This window comes from Halichoerus grypus, chromosome 6 (genome assembly GCF_964656455.1).
Source record: "Halichoerus grypus chromosome 6, mHalGry1.hap1.1, whole genome shotgun sequence".
In the NCBI taxonomy this organism is placed as follows: Eukaryota; Metazoa; Chordata; class Mammalia; order Carnivora; family Phocidae; genus Halichoerus; species Halichoerus grypus.
Window position 1 is genome coordinate 25,798,158 of NC_135717.1, and position 23,923 is coordinate 25,822,080.

Sequence of the window (23,923 nt, forward strand, 5' to 3'; positions counted from 1 at the left end):
TCTTTTTGATGTCTGGCTCTTTGCACTTGCATAATGCTTTCAAGTTCCATGCATGTGGAAGCAGGCATCCATCCTTCATTCCTTCTCATAGTGTGGCCTTCATTTCTCTATTGAACGCCTTTCGAGCTTTTGGAGAGCATGAATTCCAGACTTCTCCCTCAGCCTACCAGTCCATGGACTGACTGAAAGGAAGGTTGTGAGAACAGCAAGGCAGTATGATGTTGTGGAAAGTTCTGAATTTCCTCAGCTTTGCCACTATTGTCTGTATGACCAAAGGTGAGTGATTTAACCTCTGAGACACTCTCCTCCCCTGAACGATAAGGGTAATAACAGTTTGTACTAATTGAATTTATTGTGAAGATTAGAAATATCTGTAAGGTGCCTGGAACATCGGAGACATTCAATAAATTGAGCTTTCGTGAGGACCATGGATCTTTGCAGACCATCAAGGCTGGGCAGCTAAGGATATAGGCAACACTTACTCTGCAGGCCAAGATACCACACAGCAGCAGCGAGTTCCCATTGCCCTCCCTTTGTTAGCTCCTACTTTCATTCAGAGTCACCCCTGAGTGTGACGGACCCAAATACGGTGATAAGAAAGGCCCTCGGTCTAGAATATATGCTTCCCACTCCTCAAATACATGATCAAACAAAAATCTCCTTTAAACATCCCTGTGCTTTCCCCCCAAACTCTCCTAAATGGCCGAATACCCAATCCATCCTTTCCTCTTCCCCTCTCAACATCTAAACTTCCCAGTTACTCTCTGGCCCTCAACTACCCCACCCTACTCTCTCCAACAAATGCCCAGAATGTTCACCATCTTATTGTTTTCGCCTTCAGTCTTGAGACCAAACTCCCAAGGCCAACGATCACCACCAAGACAACATCAAGTTTTCCAAGGTTTGCATCTGCTCAGCAATAGGCCTCTTGCCCAGGGGGCAGGAGATTCTACAGCAAAAACCTATTGGATTTCTTGTTTATAGAGATTTCCTGGTTTATTCCTTCCATTTTTCAAAGGAGAAAGCAAAGTCCATTGACCTGGTAAATTGCAGAGGTGGGCCAGGAACTCAGATCCCTGAATTTTAATCCTAATGAAGTTGCATTCGTGAGAAGAGACTCGCAAAGGAAGATTTTGGATCCAAAATCTATCCCTATTGCTGGGAACTTGCAACTAATCCACAGTATCAGGATTTTGCTGATGTGGTTACAACACATTCTCTACTAAGAATAAACCCGTGTAATCACTTTCTCTGGCCTCTAGCCTGACACATCTTAAAATTTCTCCCAAGGGATAATAATCTGCAGCCAGGATGGAGAACCACTGCTATAGGTAAATTACCTGGAATAAAAATTTTATATATATTTCTTGACAGCTTAAAAAATATTATCAAAACCAGCCACCAGTTATTGACCATTCTCTCTGTGCCAGGGGTCTATATAATAGCATACAATGGCATTTAATCGTATTTGATCCTCACAGGAGCCCTCTGCAATAGGCCCTAATTGTTCCCATTATAACAGACAAGCAAACTGGGCCTTGAGAGGATGAGCAACTGACCCATGACCTCACTGATGGTAAGGGGCAGGACCCCGGTTCTGTCAGACCCCAAAGCCAATAGTCTTAATAGCAGCATGTATTAGCCATATATGGCTAATCATTTATCAATCACTTCTTATTATGAGCCAGGCACTATTCCAGTTCATTTAATCCTCCCCAAACCCTACAGGGTTGTTCCTCATATCGGTATTTCCATTTTACTGCCTTGCAAACTGAGTCAGAGAGAGATTAAGCATACTTCACAAGGTTACAGCTGTTAGTAAGTGGGAAATTTAATCCAATCTGGTTCCAAGAGACTTCCAGAAGTTGGTAGGTTTATCTAGATCCTACCAAAGCATTCTGCATTTACAGAACTGCAAAGAAGAATGCTCGACAATCAGATGAAGGAACGAAGCTACGGAAGTTGGAAGTATCCATTTACATAAACTTAAATTTGGGATCTTGAACTTGTGGGGCAGACCATTTAAAAAAAGGAAATCACCTGTTACTTTACTTTTTAATTTCAGCAGAATAGTAGGAGATCTTTGAGCATTTCAATAGAAGGCATGTCCTAGCTGTGCAGACTTTTACAAATTTTTAATGAAAAAATATGTATGAAAGTTGATGTCATCCAAACATCTCCACCCACCGGCAAGTCTTAAAAATAGAACTGATGAAAGTAATATCAAGGCATGAAGTCACTAGATTTCTTTTAATCAAATTTTCATTTCTTTTGCAGGTTAAAATGGAGAAGGAACTAAGGTTTGAGGAGATGTAAGAGAAAAAATTAAGATGAAAGTGAAACCTCAGAGTTATTGATATATTTCTTCTTAAAGAGCCATGGTATTAATAAATAAATAAAGAGCCATGGTATTATCAAAGCGATGACCTCATTTCGAATTATTCCTGAGGCATAATCATTCTCATTTTACAAGTAGGGAAAATGAAACACAAAGATTGCATCACCCATCAAAAGTTCCAAAGTGGGTTGGCGGCATTAAGGGCTAATTGATGCAACAGTTTTGGAAGACAATATGGCGATCACTGTCTAAACTTAATATTCACATGTCCTTTGAACCAGCAATTTCATTCCTATGACTTTATCCTATAAAAATACTTCTATAAGTAAGCAAGAATAAATCTACAAAAATGTCCATGGAAGCATTGTTCATAATACAAACTGAATATCCACTTATAGGGATTGGCTTAAAAAAAAAAAGTATGGTACAGATTTATCATTTTTATGGACCCACAAAAAAATGAGAGAGATCTATATATATTGGCATGTGTGATATTGTGATTTATATTAAATATATATATATATTTATATTTATTATATTTATATATATATATAAAAACCCTTGGAATTTCCCAAGTGAGGAGGACAGCCAAAGGTGTCTTTTGCTATGTTTATAAGTGACTTTTGGACCCACCCAAGGATGGCTGGTTGCCAGGAAAACCAACCAAGGGATTAGAGGGTTAGGAACTTTCAGTCCCACCCCACTGACTTCCAGGGAGGGAAAAAAAACTGGAGGTTGAATCAATCACCAATGGCCAATGATTTAATCAAACGTGCCTATTCAACGAAGCCTCCATAAAAACCCAAAGGACAGGGTTCAGAGACTTCCAGATGGGGATGCCAGAACAATTCAGACCATGGGCCACCATGGCAAGCCCCAAACTCCATGAGGACAGAAGCTCCTTTGTTTGGGACCTCTCTCTCTCTCTCTCTCCCTTTTATCTCTCCATCTGGCTGCTGATTTGTATCCTTTAATATATCCTCTGTAATAAACCAGTGATCTAGTGAGTAAACTAGTTTCCTGAGTTCTGCGAGTTGCCCCAGCAAATTAATTGAACCCAACGAGGGGGTTGTGGGAAGCTCCAAACTGCGTCTGCCAGTCAGAAGCACAGGTAACAGGGCGCCTGGGTGGCTCAGCCATTGGGCGTCTTGCTTTCAGCTCGGGTTATGATCCCAGGGTCCTGGGATCAAGCCCCACGTTGGGCTCCCTGCTCAGTGGGAAGGCTGCTTCTCCCTCTCCCACTCCCCCTGCTGTGTTCCCTCTCTCACTGTCTCTCTCTCTGTCAAATAAAATAAATAATAATAAAAATCTTAAAAAAAAAAAAAAGCACGGGTAACAAAACCTGGACTTAGGATTGCCTCAAGTGGGGGCGGTTCTGCATCACAGAGCCCTTAACCTGTGGGGTCTGATGCTATCTCTGGGTCGATATGTGTCAGAGTTGAGTTGAATTCTCCAGCTCAGCTGGTGTTGGAGAATCGCTTCTTGGTGGTGTAGAACCAACCCCCCCATGTTGGAATTGGTATTAGAACTTTTGGCATGAAAAGATGTCAATGATACGTTGCCAAGTGAAGGAACACAGGGTATATAATACAGTTCTGTGTACATAAATATATATGCATATATATTTATATATAGATAGATGAAGAAACCCGATGGGTAGACCCACTCAATAGTAATTGCCTCTGGAAAATAAGTCACCAATTATTTTAACATGTATCGTTGTTATGTGATAGATTATGTTTGTTAGTGACAACGGGCTATAGCTAATGCCAGAATCCACCTCCTGAGCCACAGGCTAGTGTTCTCTGCACCCAGCTATCCTCTTCGGTGGTGGAGCCCTTCCCTGCTCCTCATCTATAGACGAGCAGGGTATTTGGAAGGAGGGAGAAAAGAACATCCTCATCCTTATCCACTTAGCTCTGACTTTCTGCTCTAATGGAAATGTCTCCCAGAAACATGTTTATAGATCCTGCAGCCTTGGGACTAGGGACTCAGCCTCCCCTATCTCCAAACCTCCCCTATCCAATGGCCTGTGGCTGTTTCAGTGTTAGTGTGCAGGGTGGCAGGCTGGCCAGATGCTGCCCACCGTCCAGCCTGGGGGTTCTGGTACCCTGCTGGGAAGCTTTACACTGGGCCAACATGTGCTATTGGGCACATAGGTTCAAATAATTGGACAACACAGCACGAGATGGCCTTAGGTTCCCTGGCATCAGGCAGATCTGGGTTCAAATCCCTGGTCTTGCCCTACTGGCTGTGACCTTGTGTGAGTCATAGTCTCCTGGCCCTGGTTTCCTCATCTGTACAATGGGGATAATGTCCTTTCTCTGAGAGAGGAGGTGTGAGGAGTACATGGAAACATCAAGTGCTTAGTACAGTGGCTGGCACATGGTACGTGCCCAATAAGTTACAGCTACTTCTTAGTTTCAGACCTTCTCTGCTCTAAGAACTAAGTTCCAGGGGTATCCTAAGGTCATAAGCATGTGGTGTGGCCAAGATGAAGTACTTATGTTAAGACTATCCTTAAAACCCAATCCTAACAGTTAAGATTTGTCATTACAATCTGAACTGAAAATACTAGATTTATTTATTAAAAAAAAATACTAAATTTAAAGTCAGAAAAAGAAATTTCTCTGGTTTCTACCCCGACCCCCACCCTAGGCTTTGTCTTTTCCCAGTGTCCTCTTAACGAAAGAAAAAATCTCAGTTCAGGAGTAAGTGTGCTTCCAAGAAAACTTCTCATCTTGAAGACACAAACAATACAATGATCCTATTTTTTTCATTGTTGTGGCTTCTAGGAAGCTCAGAGCCACATTTCTGTTTATTATAGGAACATTTTCAAGGTTATTAGTCACATTGCATAATGTATTAGGGAAGGGCCCAGTTGTTTCCTGAACAACTAGCTTGTCTTTTTTCTTACAGTCACTGTGAATTATGTAACAGATCCTATTTCCCTGTTTTGTCTCTAAAAAATCTTTAGCAAGTATAGGACTTGGAGTATTTTGCTTACTACATTTTGTGGCTTAACTTTTTCTTGACTTTTAATTTTTCCCCAACCCAATTACCACATTTATCTAAAAATGTTATATTATACAAGTTTCTGTAAGATACTGCGAAGCACTCTTGGAATGAGGTAGGGAATAAACAGGTAAGCAAACAAAAGTAAATAATCGATTTCCTTTGACAGGTCAACCTCCTCCATCCCTTTCTTTAAAATATCAATAAGAAGTGATAAAGTCATTTAAAGAGTATTTACACATACATAAAGAATACACACACACACACACACAAATACAACCCTATGTTATAGGAACAATTTCTATGGCTTTTTTCTTCCTACTCATACTAGATTTCAAAATAAAATATGGCCATTCAATTACAAGGCACATTTGAAAACAATTACTGAGTATATGAAGCTAAAAATACGCTATTAATCGAGAAGGGATTTTTGACCACATCTCAAAAATGACTTAGGCATTTTGTTTGGAATTACATTGGCTGCAATTTTTGTCACACACATTTTAAAATAATTCCGGCAACTGTCCCGATGGATAGAGACTCGAGTATAACTTCACACCATTTCTGTCCTAGAAGAAAATCCTGTTTGGGAGGGCCTCTGACTCAGTGTAACGTGAGACGAGCTATATATGACCACGACTCTACCCTGACAGCTGACACTATTCTCCCTCAGACCTCCTGTCTGCACCAAGGTTGCTCCAAGAAATGAACTTGGCAAAATTTATTCATACTATAAATACCAGAACACAATATGGATAAAATGGCATCCAGTCAAAAAATATATTAAGTTCGTTTGTTGGATTTGTACACAGATCAGTTTGTGGGTTTTTTAGATAAAGTTGAAAAACCATTTTTATTTGCAATCATTCCATTTTTTTCTTTCCTGCAAGTCTAAAGGAGAACTAGCATGTGTTTAACATCAATTGCTTCTGGGGCACCTGGGTGACTCAGTCATTAAGCGTCTGCCTTCGGCTCGGGTCATGATCCCAGGGTCCAGGGATCGAGCCCCGCATCGGGCTCTCTGCTTGGCGGGAAGCCTGCTTCTCCCTCTCCCACTCCCCTGCTTGTGTTCCTGCTCCTGCTATGTCTCTCTCTGTCAAATAAATAAATAAAATATTAAAAAAAAAAAAACATCAATTGCTTCATCAGAGGTCTTTGGAGTCTAATTACAGTGTCACCTTGGCTGGGCGAGGGGGGGCGGTTATTTTCTAAACCTTCACATTGCCCAAATTCATAAGGTTTAAAACAGGAAGTAACTCGGTAGTGCCCGAGTGTAAGAAAACGGTTCAGCTCAGCAACACAGGAAGGGAACAATTTCCCGTGGTGGGCAGGTTGTACCCTCTTCCTAGCAATTCAGCCCCTACTTAGGGGCTCCAGTTAACACAAACAGCAAGAACCCAAGGCCTAGGTCATAAGAAATAGGACAAGCAGTGTGTCATGTTCAGGAGGATTCTTGAGAGGTTGGGTCTGACAGTAGAACTCAAGGGAGATCTTCTCTCTCCGTGTCTCTCCCTGGTGTGTGTTAGAACGCTGGACAGTAAAAGGGAACACCTGGGCCCTTTCTCTGGTTGTATGACCTTGGGCAAATCTCTCGACCTCCTTGGGCCTCTACTAACTCATCTGTAAAATGAAACCCAGAGCTCCATCCACCATACATGTGTAACTGCATGCTCTGTGCCAGGCCCTGTGTTAGGCTGGGGGACATCACGATAAATAAGACAAACACAGTCCCCTCATGGAACCCCATGGAACTTAGAGTCTAGTGGAGGAAAGCAACAAAGTTGTTTAAAAGTACACAGATATTTTAATAATACGAATCACGACAATAACCAGCATTTGTGGGAACAATGTGCCAGGACTTGTTCTAAAGATCATCTCTTGTAACCTTTTAACAACCACCAGAGGAGACAGGTACTATCATTAGTCCCATTTTGTACATGGGACAACGGAGGCTTAATGAAGTTAACTAGATCAGGGTTGCACACATTCCAAAACCCAGTCCTCTACCCACTGCACTGTACCGACTTCTTCTTGGCTGACCACAGTTCCAGGACAGTGTTTAGCACGGGCTTTTTCACCTGAAGGCCATTTCACAGTCTTATTGTAAGTGGGAAATTTATCCATGAGTTCTCACTAGGGCATTTCCTGAATCCCATCTTGTTTGGAAAGGACGGCTCGTCCTGGAGCCCTGCAAAGGCTGCAGGGGACGAGCAGCAGGTGGCCCAGATGGGAATGCTTTCACTGCCCTTGCCCCACCCCCCCATAGCTGGATGACACACACTAAATCCCTGCTGCTCACCCTGCTACACGGCCAGCCAAATCAATCTGTCAACCGACAGCAAATCAACTCAAAAGAATAAGAAACAACAGAAATAAATAGGCACGCTGCACTTTCCCTGACCTTTAAACTGATTACAGCCTTGATTGTCTTCCAATTTTGAAGTGAAATGAAACGGCAGTTGTGCATTGAAGAGAGGCCTGAGCTGAGCCTGCCCGCAACAGCTCAAGGGCTAGCAAGGGTTAAACTGTAACAAGGCTTTCACACCGCCAGTCTGATGAGCTCTTACTCCGCACCGGGCACTGTCTGTAAGCAGGCTCATTTAAGCCTCAGGACTGGACCCGCTCATCCATTTATTTATTCACTCACTTGATCATTCAACCAATATTTATTTGGTGCTCACTTTGTGCCAGGCACTGCCCTAGGACAGGTCTTTGTCCTCAGGAAGCTTATACTTTAATAAGGAAGACACATAACTGCCAAATAAACAAATAACAGATGGACTTCTCTTGCCGGGGGCTCAGGGCATGCAGGCTTAGAGGATGCCACATTTTACTTATTTACTTTTATTTTTTTTATGAATTGCTCTATTTCATATTTTATCTTATCTTATTTATTTTATTTTTTGGAGGACTCCACATTTTAAAGCGAACACAAAGCAACTGCAGACCCGCACCTCCTTAGGGTATCAACTCTGGCTGACCAGTAGAACCTGGAAACTTAATGTTAACACAGATGCCTGGGGCTCATCCCAAAACCATCAGGTCAGAACCTGTGGAGGTGAGGCACTGGTGTTTTTTGACTTCTAATTTTGAAATACTTTTGACTTTACAGAAAAGTTGCAGTAATCATCCACAGAACCCCCCAAGTTCACCAGTAGTTTATACTGTGCCTTACTTTATCGTTTTCTCTCTGCATATGCGTATGTACACATGTGTGTTACATTCTTTTTTTCTGCATCATTTGAGGTTAAGCTACATATCATATCCATTGATCCCTAAAACCTTCAGCATGTATCTTAAGAATAAGGTGGTTTCTGGGCGCCTGGGTGGCTCAGTCGTTGGGCAACTGCCTTCGGCTCGGGTCGTGATCCCGGGGTCCTGGGATCAAGCCCCACATCGGGCTCCTTGCTCTGCGGGAAGCCTGCTTCTCCCTCTCCCTCTCCCCCTGCTTGTGTTCCCTCTCTCACTGTATCTCTCACTGTCAAATAAAAAAAAAAAAAAAAAAAAGAATAAGCTGGTTTCTCTTTTTTTTTTAAGATTTTGTTTTTGGGGCGCCTGGGTGGCTCAGTTAAGTGTCTGCCTTTGGTTCAGGTTATGATCTCAGGATCCTGGGATCGAGCCCTGCATCAGGCTCCCTGCTCAGTGGGGAGCCTGCTTCTTCCTTTCCCTCTGCAGCTCCCCCTGCTTGTGCTCTCTCTCTCAAATAAATAAAATCTTCTAAAAAATGAGGAAACTTGATAGTGCTATGTAGTTATGTATATAAAGCCTATATTCAAAGTTTGCTAATTGTCTCAATGTCTTTCATAGAATTTTTTCTCCATCCAGGCTCCAATCTAAGATCATGTGTTGTGTTTAGCTGTCATGTCCTCTTGGTTCTCTTTTAATCTTGGTCTTTCTTCACATTGGCATTTTTTTAAGAGTCCAAATCAGTTACTTTGGTGCGTGTCCTTCAATTTGGGTTTGTCCAATGTTTCCCCATGATTAGATTCAAGTTATGCATTTTGACAGGAATAGTGCATAAGCATATGTGATGAGTGTCCTTCTTAGTACATCATACCAGAAGGCACATTATGTCAGCTTGTTCCAATATTGGTGATACTAATTTTGAACTGAAGGTGGGTCTGCCAGGTTTTTTGAATGCAAAGTTAGTATTTTTCCCTTTGTTTAATGACTACTTTGTACAGGGATATTTTGAGACTCTAAATATCATATTCCTCATCAAACTTTCACTCAATGGTTTTAGCAAGTCCTGATGATTCTTGCGTGAGTTAATGATTTACTAGTATGGTTACAAGATGGTGACTTCTTAATTTCATTCTACTTTCTAAATGTATTAGTTGGCATTCCGATGTAAGGAAAACTACCTCCTCTCCCTCACTTATTTGTCAATGAGTTATAATTCATTATTGTCACTGTTAATTTTTTTAAAAGATTTATTTGTTTATTTGAGAGAGAAAGAGTGCACGAGCAAGGGGAGGAGCAGAGGGAGAGAGGGAGAGGGGAAACAGACTCCCTGCTGAGCAGGGAGCCCCACGATGCTGGGGCTCCATCTCATGACCCTGAGATCATGACCTGAGCCAAAACCAAGAGTCGGATGCTTAACCGACTGAGCCACCCAGGAGCCCCACCGTCACTGTTAACTTTGACACTTAAATTGTCCCAGATACGCTCACTAAGATTCCTGTCAAGCTAGAGCCTGTATTCTTTTCCCATGTCCCCATCTTTATTTTCTGGCATAAGATGTTCTAGGCTTATCTTCTACTTTCCTTGCCCCAGCCCTGGAATCAGCCATTTCTCTAAGAAACTAATTCTGTTTAGAATGAGGGGTACTTAGAAACCAAGATCTGGGTACTAAGAGTGCTCATTGCTTCTAGGATTTTCTGTCAATGGCACTGGTATTTTTAGAAAGCTCCCAAGATGATTCAAATGTGCAGCCAGTATTGACAACCACTGTCTATGAAGAAGGGGCCCGATCATTACCTAAGTCGATGGCTCTGGGAAGGAGAGGGGGAGAAGAAATTATAGGAGCTATGGAGTAGTGGACCAAAGTAGTATTTTTCAAAGCATGAGTAAAGACACATTGAAGGGTAAAGGCCGGGCGCCTGGGTGGCTCAGTCGGTTAAGCATCTGCCTTCAGCTCAGGTCATGATCCCAGGGTCCTGGGATCGAGTCCCATATTGGGCTCCCTGCTCTGTGGGGAGCCTGCTTCTCCCTCTCCTCCCCACTTGTGCTCTCTCACTATCTCTGTCTCTCTCTCTCAAATGAATAAAATCTAAAAAAAAAAAAATTGAAGGGTAAAGGCCACGAAATTGATTTACTAGGTCATGTCCAGCATTAAAAAAATCAAAAACAAAACCTCAAGAGAACAGGAGGATATATACTAGATTGTAATATGAATTACAATAAATTTATTATAATAAATTTCTTACTGGGTCACAGCCCAAAAAGATTGAGAATTACTGGCCTAAAGAAGAGGACTGTGATTTTCTCTCCTCTCTTAGACAAGAATGGCTGCTTCCCCCAACTCAAGCCCTAAGGCAAGGGAGGGAAAATCCAAGAGAACAACTTAAAAAGATTGAAGGTGTCTCATTACTTGGTTGAACATCTGCTTTGAGGGTAGATTTACATCCAGATCATTCCTCTATGCCTATCTGAGGAGGTTCAATGTGATCTGGGTAGACACAGTGGGGCAGAGAGAAGGAGGGCCATGGAGAAGTCTGCATGTCCACCACTGGTTTCCTGTGGGTCAGGCAGACACTGGGAGGTCACTTGAACTATCTTCCTAACGCCCTGACCAAGAGGGCTGGCCGCTGGGTAAGGAGACCCCGAGAGCAAAAGGCTAGGCAGAGGTGGGATCTGAAGTGGTGGTGGTAGAGGTAGAGACAGAGCCAGATCCCCACAGGGGTGTTTTGCCACCTACTGTTTCCCCTCCATGAAGAATCATATGAAATACAGGGGTCAGAGAGTCAGCATGGAGACGCCTGCCCACAGGACATGAGTGGTAGCCTTAGCCAGGATGCATTAGCAGCCAAGGGAGGATCACAACAGACAGTGAAGAGATGGATGCCCCCTGTATCTCCCTCCTTCCCACCCATTCCACTGGAGGAGAAAGGGATCCGGAAGAGGCCAGTGTAGAAGTGTCAAAGATCTAACCCTTCTTTCCCCACTCCCATCCCCACCGATGGAGGGCAGAGGGGGTTGGGTAAGCACTAAATTGGATCTGAGATTGAAATTTTAAACTAGACTGGGCTTTCTGAAATTAGAACATACTGCAAAGACACAGAATCCACCCCATATGCCATGAAGGGATTGGAAAGAGAGGTTCGAGAAAACACGGTTGAAGACAGTTTCTGGGGAGAAGAGGAAGCCTTTGTTTAGAGCCAGCCATGCTGAGACTGTTCAGTAGACTGGTTCCTGGTCCCTGGGGAAGACCCCTTGAGGAGGTAATGTCCCAGGCCTGGAAGATGAGAAGTAGCTGGGGATGGGTGATTTGACAGGAAAAAAAAAAAAAGAAAGTACAGAATCCCCCTGGTGAGGGAAGCACTGGCATATGACAAGAACAGAAAAGTCTGGAAGGGCTGCAGCCTAGTGATGGGGGACAGGTACAGGGCAGGATGGGGAGGTGAGAGGACTCAAAGTATGGATGGCCTGTAGGATGCTGAGGTAAGGAGGATTATTTTTTCATAAATTGCAAAGTATCATGAACTTATTTAAAAGATTCCAACAGTGCACCTCTTCCTCCCTCGTCCAAATCCTAAAGGTGACTATCATTACTGTATTCTTCCAGGCTGTTTAGACATCTCCATGTTTCCATGTATATATTTTTCATATGGCTGAAAACTTATGTTTCTGTGATTCTTTTCCCCTTGATAATATATCATGAATCTCCTTCCATGTTGTTGGTTGAATAAATGATGCTAAATCCATACCATGCAATTGTTAAACTTCATGATACTACTCTCTAGTTGTTGACCAGAATGATGTTCTGAGTATGTTCAGTGACAAGGTAGATTATGTGACAGAATGTAACAATGTAGAATCCAATCTTTAATAAAATACGTGTGGATATTTATTTGTACCTGTTTGCACTGGAAAAAGTATAGCAGGATATACACCAAAATATTAACAGTGGTGGGATTTCTTTCTTTCTTTTTTTTTTTTAAGATTTTATTGATTTATTTGACAGAGAGACACAGTGAGAGAGAACGCAACAGGGGGAGTGGGAGAGGGAGAAGCAGGCTTCCCAAGGAGCAGGGAGCCCGATGTGGGGCTCGATCCCAGGACCCTGGGATCATGACATGAGCCAAAGGCAGATGCTTAATGACTGAGCCACCTAGGTGCCCCAACAGTGGTGGGATTTCTGTTTTTTCCCCTTTTTTTGGCTGTTGTTTTTCTAATATTCCTATTGTAAATATGTAGTAACTTAAAAGTTTTATAATAAAATATGTGGAAAGCAAATAGGACAAAATGGTGACACCTGCATATGACAGGTGACGGGTGCTTGTTATTCTTTGTACATCAGTGTGTGTGTGTGCACATGTTTAATTTCTCACAAAAGGGGACAGGACAAGCATAATGCATCATTTCAGTTCAGACACACAATCAACAACTTAAAAAAGATAACCACCCATCACACTGATGGACATCGTGCTTCCAAAATGAGGGGTTATCCTTTATGTCTTATAGCTTAAACAAAAAGACCTGCAGACACAGGATGACACTGAGTTTGTCCCTGAGTGAGGCAAATGGCCTGTAAATCATGTCACATCACCTCTGTCATTCCAGAGCAGAATCTTAATATGCAGCCACTTCCCCCCCACACACAAACTGAGTTCCCTGCAGATGCAAGGACCCAATAAGAACACAGAGGGCTTCCTTCTTGAGCCTGGGCTAAGATGCAGGCTTTTCCTAAATAAACTAAGGACTGTGAATCAAACAACTGACCTTTCTGTTCTTGTTTGGCCCAAAAAATCTTGACTCGCTCGCGAATGTGCTTGTCTTCACGCAGTTTCTTCTGCCACTGACGCAACTCTTGAATCTCAGGATCACACCGAACCTGGAAAACGCCCACAAAGCTTTAGTTCCTTTTCAAAAAATACGTCTATGCATTCGCTTGTTAACTTTGCATGGAAAATCATTTACAAACTAATTGGATATGCTTTGGATTTTTTTTTTTTTTTTTTAAAGATTTTATTTATTTATTTGACAGAGAGAGACACAGCGAGAGAGCGAACACAAGCAGGGGGAGTGGGGGAGGGAGAAGCAGGCTTCCCGCAGAGCAGGGAGCCCGATGCGGGGCTCGATCCCAGGACTCTGGGATCACGACCTGAGCCGAAGGCAGACGCTTAACGACTGAGCCACCCAGGCGCCCTATGCTTTGGATTTTAAGTGAATCAGTGTTCTAAACGATTTATCTAAACTCCTACAGCTTATGTAATATTTGAGTGTAAATGAGGTTGTGTGAGGATTTGCTATAATAATGGTAGGTTGAGAACATTCTAGATCTGTGCTGTCCAATAGAAATATGATGTGGCCACATGTGAAATTTTAAATTTCCTTGCAGTTTCATTTTAAAAAGGAAAAATGAGCTGGTGAGATTATTTTTAAGAATATATTTTATTTAACCTCAAAGATTCAAAATATTATTTCAACATGTAATCAATACAAAAATTATTTATGGGATATTTTACTCTCTGTTTTCCATACTAAATCTTCAACATCTAGTGTATTTTACAGTTACAGCACGTCTCTGTTTGGGCTAGACACATTTCAAGTGCTCAATGATCGCATATAACTGGTGGCTACTATATTGGTTCTGGAAGAATCACAGTCAATGTATTAATCACAGTTCCGTTTAATACCAATTGATGGAGCGCCTACTGCATACTGGGCTTTGTGCTAGACATTGGCAATAAAGAGATTATTGATGATAATTTGAATTATTTAAGTTTTATTTTATTATTCCATAGCTCATATTTATTGTGCACTTATGTTCCAGGCATTAAGTATTTTACAAATTTAACCATCAAAACACCCAATAAGACAAGAATGATTATGCCCATTTTACCGCTGAAGAAACTCGGTTTAGGCAGCTTGCTGAGTTGCAGAGCTAGGAAATTGTATTGAGATTCAAACATAGGCAGACTGTTCCAGCTGCCCTTGAGGGGCTGAGAATCTAGTAGGGGAAGAGAGTATACAGGAATAAGATCAACAAGGTGTGGTAAGAATAAGGATATCGGTGAGTACAAGGGAATACGGAGGAGGAACTAAACTCAGCCTGGAGCGGTCAGGAAACACTTCACGGAGGAAATCACATCTGGGCTGAGTTTTGAAGCATAGAGTTAGCCACGGAGGGAAGGTGGGTAGAGTGTAATAGTGGTCCAGTTCTGCTTATTGTGATCATGTCACAAAGCCAGGGCCCAACCTCCTGCTGTTTTAGACCAGCACTGGATCTTGAGACTTCCTGCTCTGATCATTGGGATCCGAGCTTCCTGGATTAGTTTTCGAAAAGTCCTGTTGTCCTCTAGAAGGGTCCTCCCATGGCTTTTTATAACTAGGAAACTTGCAGGGGGGCAATGTTGGGTTTGGGGTGATCGCAATCCCTTTCCCTTCTAGAAAGTTCCTGGGTTGTTTATGCAAATTGATACCATGCACCAGAGCTCTACTCACTAAGAGGCATTTGGAGAGACGGCCTTATCAAACTCAAGAAAAATAAAGTCCTTCCTATTACTTCCTCTCCCAGGGCATGAGGTGCCTTGGTTGTCTTAAGAAAACTACTCAAGTGATTTATTTTTTCCAAAATAAAAAAGACAGTTTCCTGCTGAATTTATAAATGACAGCTACACTTGCTTAAAGAAAAAGAAAGTATACAATTTATCTATAAATATGTATTTTTAAAATTACACATACAAAGGACCATATACATATATATTTTATATGTATATTGTGTGTGTATATACATATCAAGTACTTTGTATATAAAGTATACACATATACCAGTATAATGTTATGCAAATTTCAGAGAGTAAAATGGCCCTATATTAATGTCATAGAACATAAGGTAATCCCCCAAATCTTTTAAATTACAAACAAATGTTTTTATAGTGTTTCCTAAAGTCTTATGTTCAAAAGATTAGACACCTTCAATATCTCTGTTCTGTGGGCTGAGCAAGCCCAAACCCTCCTGGGCAGCTGAAAAAGGGCTCCAGGCTTCTGTTTATTTGGATCCAAGCACACAGAAATCCCCACATTTCTGCACCGTGACAACTGATACCCTTAATGATAATGTGAAGGATCTTCTGAATCACTAAAGAAAGGTTAACACTAATTATAATCAGCAAGTTGACTAGGTTTTCTTTTTCTCTCTTTTTTTTTTTTTAGATTTTATTTCTTTGAGAGAGAGAGAGAGAGAGCAGATGAGAGGGGGAAGGGTCAGTGGGAGAAGCAGACTCCCCGCTGAGCCTGATGCTGAACTCGATCCTGGGACTCCAGGATCATGACCTGACCTGAAGGCAGTCGCTTAACCAACTGAGCCACCCAGGCGTCCCGACTAGGTTTTCTTATAGTCAAATTCTTTCTGCATAACTGAGGTATTCTTAAAGTTTGAAAGGACACACAGAGTGTGGGTTCCTTTAGGGAAGAAGTAAAATGGGGAAAGGGGCTTTCACTTTATACTCTGTATTTTTCTACTTGGATTGTTTGGGGTGTTTACAATGAGCATATATTGTTCCGGGAGTACAAGTGTTTCAATTTTAAGTGACAGGCTGCTGAGAGGCAAATAAGAGTTCTTTAACTTAAGAATAACTGATGAATTTTTCCTACAATCCTTTGAACTCTCAATCACCTAAATATTCAACAAACAGAAACACCCATTTCCTTCATCATTCCGGAAGCCTACAGTTGTTCTCAGGGTTCTACTGACCAATTCAGGGTGATTTTCCTCTGTGTGGCCAGAGACCCTTCATCTTTTTCTTGATTTCCTTCATTTCAAACCGAAGACTGCTATTTACCAAAGTGGAATACGGCAGCCTTGTTAGTTAACTTCTCATTACCAGGAAAGCCTGGATCCCTAGAGAAGGCTTTTGTGAGCCCTGGGGAAAGCATGCACTCATTGAACTGGGCTAATCCCTGTCATTATAGTCATGATTACAGAATCAATTTAAACGGCAGTGGTTGTGCCAATCAGCAAATACTGCAGAGTGCAGCGTAATGTTTAACACATAAACAATTTCATTGCTTTAAAAAAAAAAGTGGCTTCCTACTTTTACTTCTTTAAATTACCACATGGAGTCCATCTGCTCTTCCAAGATAGGCACACTGAGTATTATACACATTATTGTGTACTTGACTTTGGGGTAAGCCCAGGAAGAAAACTCCATTATTTGGATGTGAATTTCTTAAAAAATGCCCGTGAACCAATCAAATTCTCCTAATTATCTACTATTCTGATGAAAGCCAACAGGGTCCCATATTGGTTAAGAGAGCCAACTCTGGATCAGAAAGGCTGAAGTTGAATCTCAGCTCTGCAAATGACAGACTGAGGAACCTGGAGCAAGTTACTTAAACTCTCTGAGCCTCGATTCCCTCATCTGTAAAATGGGAATAGTACAGATATTTCCTTCACTGGGTTGGTGTGAAAACAAGATGAGATATTGTCTGGTCCATAGTAAGCCCTCACTGTGTTAGCAATTTCTTAAATCAACTAATATAAGGAGGCACCTGCGTGGCTCAGTTGGTTGAGTGCCCAACTCTTGGTTTCAGCTCAGGTCATAATCTCAGGGTTGTGGGATCAGGCTCCAGGTCAGGCTACACTCAGCGTGGGGTCTGCTTGAGATGGTCTCACTCTGCCCCTCCCCTCTCTAAAATAAATAAATAAATAAATAAATAAATAAATAAATAAATAAATAAATATTTTTTTTTAAAAAGCAATAAGAATAAGAATTCAGCTCTGAGGCTGCATCCTACAATTGCTGGTAGGACATGGAGCCAATTGGCTGAAGAGCCAGTGATTCATAAAACTGGAAGTGAGGCCTCTTCCTTCCCAAGGGTTTGCAAAAGATTGAATACATAAATGATTTTATAATTATTTAACTTTAGGCAGTGCTCAGCCAGTAGAGAGGTATCAGGGCTGTAGGATGGTGACTGCAGGCAGGGAGGAAGAGAGGGGCTACTAGCTGGGACTTGGAAGTCACCCTTCATAGATCTATACTTCTGAATTCCTCTTAGCTCAGTTGGTTTCCTTGCTTGTTGGCAAAACAGACAATAACATAGCAATGACTATTTTCTCTGGATGATTCCCTGGAGTTTTTCTAATGGCTTTGGAGAAAGAAACTTTCAATATATTACAGTTCCTGGAAAGATGCTGGAGAAACAACACAACAGACAGCCCTTCAGTAATGCTGGCAAGAGTGAACCTCTAACTCAGTGTGAGATACCTCAGAAGGTTCTTATCACATCCCTGACATGACCTGATGCACTTATGATTATATTAAAGGATTCTGTACTTGAGAAAAGTGGATTTCAAAATGAAGGAAAGAGATGTTTGCAAATTCTCTTTCAAATACCTAATGGAATATTCAGAGTTTCCAACTGTCTCATAAATTCAATTTTCTCTCTGTAAGTAAGCTTTGTGATTTCTTTTCAGATCTTTGGCGAAATGAAACAAAAGTTAGTTTCTCATTCGGGTGGTTATGAGTGTTCCTTATTGTTTTGGGGAACTAATTATAAAAACCTGTAGATATCACATATTTCCTGGTATTGTGGAGGTGTCCCAGATATTCAACTGTAGTATGACAGCATGTCTCTTAGGAGTTGCTTGGGGCTTTCAGGGAGGAGTAAAATGTGTTCTAGAGAAACATTTTCTAAACGGTGTGTTCATCACATTAGTGTATGGTAAATTCAGGTCAGTGGGTTGTGAAAAGCATTACAAAAAGTCTGACCCAATAGAAAATACCAGATATTCCTTTATCATTAAGGACCTGCTTTATCTCTGAAAATGTTTTTTTCTCTCGAAGTCTATTTTATCTGACGTTCATAACGCAAGATCACTTTCCTTTTGGTTGGTATTTGTGTTGTATTGTATATCTTTTTCCACCTCTTTGCTTTGGACTATTCTGGGTCATTCTGTATTACCTGTATGCTACAGCACAGAGGCAGATTTCTTTTTAATCCAATCTGAGAAATCAGAGAAGAGCTCATTCTATTTACATATACTGTGATCAGTAATATATTTGTACTGATCTCGCTCATCTTGTTTTTTATTTATCATGCTCTTATGTCCTTTTTTCCCCTTTCCTGCTTTTTATTGCATTGGATTTTTTGAATTCCATTTTTCCCTTCTACTGATTTGTTAGTTCTTATTCTACTTTTTCTTGAATATGTTGCTATAATGTAATAAACGACTTCAAGTAAGAAATGAGTCTGTCCAACCTCCCCTCAAGCAGTTACGGGACTTTAGAACACCTTTAACATCCCACTCTCAACTCTCATGACTGCTGTCCAGCATTTTAGTTTCCTCTCATTTATCCCCCATTGATGCATGTATATGTGTGTGTGTGTTGTGTAATATACATGTGTATACATGTGTGTATATATGTATCTATGTGTATATATGCACAAGCAGTATATGTACACGTGTACATGAGTGTATATGTGTATATGTTTATATGTGCATTTACAGTATATGTCCATGTGTGCATATGCATGTATGTGTGTGTATATGTATATTATATAATAGTCAATGTGTATTTAGGTCTAGCAGCTTCCTCATTCACTACTGTTTCTTGCATTCTGCTCCCACTCTTTCCTTGTAGATTCAATTTCCTTCTAACTCAAGTACATCATTTAGTAGTTCTTTCAGTGAGAGGTGTGTTTGAAAATGTATTTAGCCCTTGCTCTTGAGTGTTAATTTAGTGAGCATATAATTCTCTGTTGAATGTTACTTTCCCTTGGGGTTTGAAGAGAGTACCCGTTGCCGTTTTCTGGCGGATGCTACTGCTGATGAGACATCTTGATCAGTCTCACTGTTTTCCCTCGTAGGCAATCCTTTCAAGAGAACTATAAGGCTTCTTCTTTGCTTCTGGCATGCCACGGTTTGACCAGGCAGCATTTTGCTGCAGTTATGTCCTTATTTATCTAGTTCAGGATTTGTGTTTCTTCAACTGGTATGTTCTTGCCCAGTAGCTCTGTCAACACTGCCTCTCCCCCACTCATTCTGTCGTCGCCCTCTGCAATTCCTACTAGACTTATGTTTGACCTTCTTGTTCTTTATCTCAACTGCTTTCCCACATTTCCCACCTCTTTCTCCCTGTTGCCTTCTTTCTCCCAGATCTCCCTGGATAGCAATTACTCCTCCAGCTGCGTGTGTCTGCTATTTAACGCACACCCAAAGTATGGTCCATGGATCACCACCATCAGCAGTACCTGGGAGCTCATTAGACATGCAAATTCATGGCTTCCACCTAAGACCTATTAAGTCAGAGAGTGGGGCCAGGAATCTGGTTTCAACAAACTCTCCAGATATCCCGATGCTTACTGAAGTTTGAGAAGCACAGCTTTAGCCTGTTCAGTTAATTGTTTTCATTTTTATAGGTTGTACTTAGTTCTTTTTCAAAACTGATCCATTTTATTCTTATTGCTCTGTTCTTTCAGCAAGGTTTATATTCTTTAAACATTTTTTTTTTAGTAAATCTCTATAATCATCTTAAACATACTTATTTCATAGTCTCAAATTGCCACTCTTGAGGCCTTGGATTTTCCAGTTGGTTGTACTCACTGACTCCCCGCCTCCATTCCTTGTTGGTTTATTTTTTATTATGAGCTCATAGTCACTGAGGGCCTTAGTTCTAATTCTAAGTTTGCCCAGGTCTGAGGTCATGTTTTTTATCCAAGAGCCAATACAAGTTTTTTTTTTTAAAGGTCAGATAGTAAATATTTTTGGCTTTATGGGCCATATAGTCTCTGTCTCAATGACTGTCATTATAGCACAAAAGCAACCATAGACAGGTTTTTTTAAAAATGGGCCTGGCTGTGTTCCAATAAACTATTTATAAAAATAGACAGTGGGCCAGATTTGGTCCACGGGCTGTAGTTTGTCAGCCCCTGCTCTGATACTTGAGTGGGCATTAGAACCGTAGCCCCCAGTTTCCCTTAGTGCTCCTTCCACCTTTCTGTATGTATTACATAACGTTATTGCTTTAAGACAATTCCCTAACCTTATCTGGTGATATTGAGATCACTTAGGGCACTTGTTAAAAATAAGACTCTCAGGCTCTTGCCTTGTAGGTTCTGATTCAGTCTGTGTGACAACGGAACCACCATGTCGGTATGTTTAGCAAGAACCCCAGGTGATTCTAATGATCTGAAAGATTTGAAACTCTGCTCTAATGGCAGAGAATGTGAAGAATGAACTTAATGTTAGGAGACCTACTGCTTTACCATAGGTACACTTTTTGTCTCAGTTCTTACACAATGCCACGTCGATTATTGCAAATTCTGACAATCAGAGTCAAGAAGGACGGCTCAGGCTATTAGTGTGCAGTCAGGAGACAGGATGTGTGTGACTCATGAACAGCAGCTGCTTTTTGGTAGGGTAGTCTCTTCAGTGCAGTTCCAGAAGGGCCTTCTCCCAGGAAGCCACACCTATTTTGTTACTAAGTCCCTTTAATAATAAAATCGCATCGCAGTACATACTTGGAAAAAGTGGAATTTCCCCCAACAGCTCAATGATGACAGTTGAGATAAAGTTCATCCAACTTTTCTTGGTACTTGTTTACCCACATAATTAGGGAATGATTAAGTTGCAAAAGCATTTAAGGGATTCAACGAACTTTCCAATGATTTATAAATTACAGCCAAGTGAACGATGCCAAAGACCGTATTACTGCACAGTGCTTTGATCTCTTTGTTACCACTGATACCCAGAACGGACATGTATGTAGTTATAGCTGCCCAGATGTTTCTAATGTGCAGTCAAGGTTGCGAGCCACTGCTCTAAAATATCAACACTCAACCCCTCCACCAGTGGCTCTCAAAGTATGGTTCCCACACGAGCAGCAACGACATCTCTTGAGAGCTAGTTTGAAATGTAAGTTCTCAGGCCCTATTCCAGTCCTACTGACTCAGATACTCTGGAGTTGGGGCCCAGCAATCCCTGTGTTAACATGGCTTCTAGATAATTCTGATATAGGCTTCAGTGAATCCCAGCACCCTAGATCCCTGTCCTTTTGAAAACCATGCCACTCCTCTCATTAAGTGGGGGAGTCTATTCCCCCCCTTTTGAATCTAGGTGAGCCTCATGACTTGGTTTGACCAATAGAAGGTAACCGAAGTGTTGCTGTGCAAGTTTCAGAGTCTAGCCCTCAAGAAGGCTTGAGGCTTCCATTTTGGGAATGTTTCTTCCATAATGTAAGGAAGCTGGTCTGACCCACTGGAGTATGACAAGCCACATGGAGGAAAACTGAAGGGCTCCAGACATGTGCATGAGGCCAGCTTGGACCTTCCAGCCTAGCCCAGATCATCCAGGCAGAGAATACCATCATGCTGCTGGAAAGGTCCATCACGGCCAAGAAGGGCCCACTGAAGATGGTACAGATGAGGCTGGAGTGCTGGACCCAGAGCCCCAGTGTGGAGCTGCGTGGGGACATCCCACAGTTGAAGCTCCCAAATGTAGTGTTCACCATTAAACACACCAACCAAAGATAGCCGCGTGAGTGAGTCGAGGAGAAATAGCGGAGGAACTAGCCAGTTAACCCACAGGCCTGTGAAAAATAATCAACTGCTATGGCTTAAGTCACTAAGATTTAGCAGCAGAAGGGATCAGATTACAGCTATACAATTTACCCATACACTTTGCCTTGAAGGGAGACTGATTAGCCCTTTAAAGAGAAAGACTCTAGAAAAGTTGTGAATTTGGCTGGTACTAATTGCCAGGTACATCAGACGCACCTAGTATGTGGGGCTGGCTTCAGGGGCATTGCCCTGGGCAGTCACACAGGCCCCGTGCTTACAAGGGCCTCACCTTGTTTTAATACTCTTGCTGTCACCATCTAGAAATTCTTAAAACTTTGAATAAGGAGCCCTGCATTTGCATTTTACACTAGGCCCCACACATTCTGTAGCCAGTCCCACCAATATGTAGCTTCCTCACTTACTCCTCACAACACCCTTGGAGTCTGGTTTATCAGCTCCCATCACATATTTGGGATATGTTGCCATTGAGCAAATAAAAAGGGGGGTTTTGCAGACAGTCTGGCAAGTTGGCAAAGCATTTTCTGGGCATATTAAGAAAAATCCACTTGCAGATATAACCCAGAGTATATCTGAACAACCACAGGACCAGGCAGGGGGAAGGGGAAGGGGGTCTGGCCTGGGAAGCTAGGCCCCAAGCAGCCGAAACTCACTATTTATAGTGCTGTGGCCTATTTTGGCCTGCTGGGTGGCCCTGAAAATTGCCCTGAGAACTGGGCCTGGGACCTGATGATGGAAATCAGGTGCCTTCAATCTAGGGTATCGCTGGCATCATGCTGGGCACAAAGGCCTTTCGGATGAGCTCAAGGACATTTTGCAAAACAGGACTTTCTTTGATAGGATTTTCTTTGACAGGGAATAAAAAAAAATTAAGGTGAATCATCAGGAAATTGATCAGGAAATATTAGGGAAGAAAATGCATGGATCAGATCAAGTCAATAAAGAGCTAACACTTAGGAGGCCCTAATCATGTGCCAGGCACTATGCTAAGCACTTGACTTGCACCATTTCCTTTACACCCTCACATATAACCCTGTGAAGGCAATACTATTATTATCCTCATTTTACAGGAAAGAAAACAGAGGCTTAGGAAAATTAAGTAATTTACTGAAAGTTGCAGGGTTGATGAGCTGGGATTCAAACCCACATCATGGCACTCCAGCTACCAGCTCTGCTTCTCAAATTTCACGTGCACTCACCGGGGCATCTTGTTAAGATATAGGTTCTGATTCGAGAGGTCTGGGGTGGGGCCTAGATTTCCAACCAGTTGTCACATGAAGATGATCCCACTGCTCTATGAATCCCAATTTGAGTAGCAGGGACATAGATATTATAATCGTTTTCCTGCTTCTATTTTTTTTTTTTTTTTTAAGATTTATTTATTCTAGAGAGAGAGGGAGCAAGTAGGGAGAGGGGCAGAGAGACACAAACAGACTCCGCATGGAGTGCAGAGCTCCACGTGGGTCTTGATCCCAGGACCCTGAGCCGAAGGCAGACACTTAAGTGGCTGAGCCACCCAGGCGCTCCTCCTGCTTCTATTTCTATCCTCCTACAGTTTGCTCTCTCCAAAGCAGCCTGAGTTATTGTGTTAGTTTCCCTTACTGCATAATAAATGACCCCCCAAAATGTGGTGGCTCACAAGAACAATGAACACTTATCTCACACAGTTTCTGAGGCTCAGAAATCCAGGCGCGGCTGAGCTGGGTGGTTCTAGTTCAAGGTCTTCCATGAGGTTACAGCTCAGATGTTAGCTGGGCCTGTAGTCACCTGAAGGTTTGATTGGCTGGAGGAGTTGCACCTAAGGCTCACTCACACAGCTATGCT

At 41.9% G+C, this 23,923-nt stretch overlaps 1 protein-coding gene across 6 annotated transcripts in view; it reads right to left on the minus strand.

The window, feature by feature from the left end:
* Positions 1 to 23,923, minus strand: part of IQCK (IQ motif containing K) — a 136,179-nt gene that overhangs the window by 34,828 nt on the left and 77,428 nt on the right. For all 6 annotated transcript variants that reach the window (XM_036076040.2, XM_036076036.2, XM_036076035.2 and 3 more), the window contains one exon: positions 13,298 to 13,409. In XM_036076040.2, coding sequence (XP_035931933.1) covers positions 13,298 to 13,409 — 112 coding nt within the window. The remainder of the gene's footprint in view (positions 1 to 13,297; positions 13,410 to 23,923) is intronic.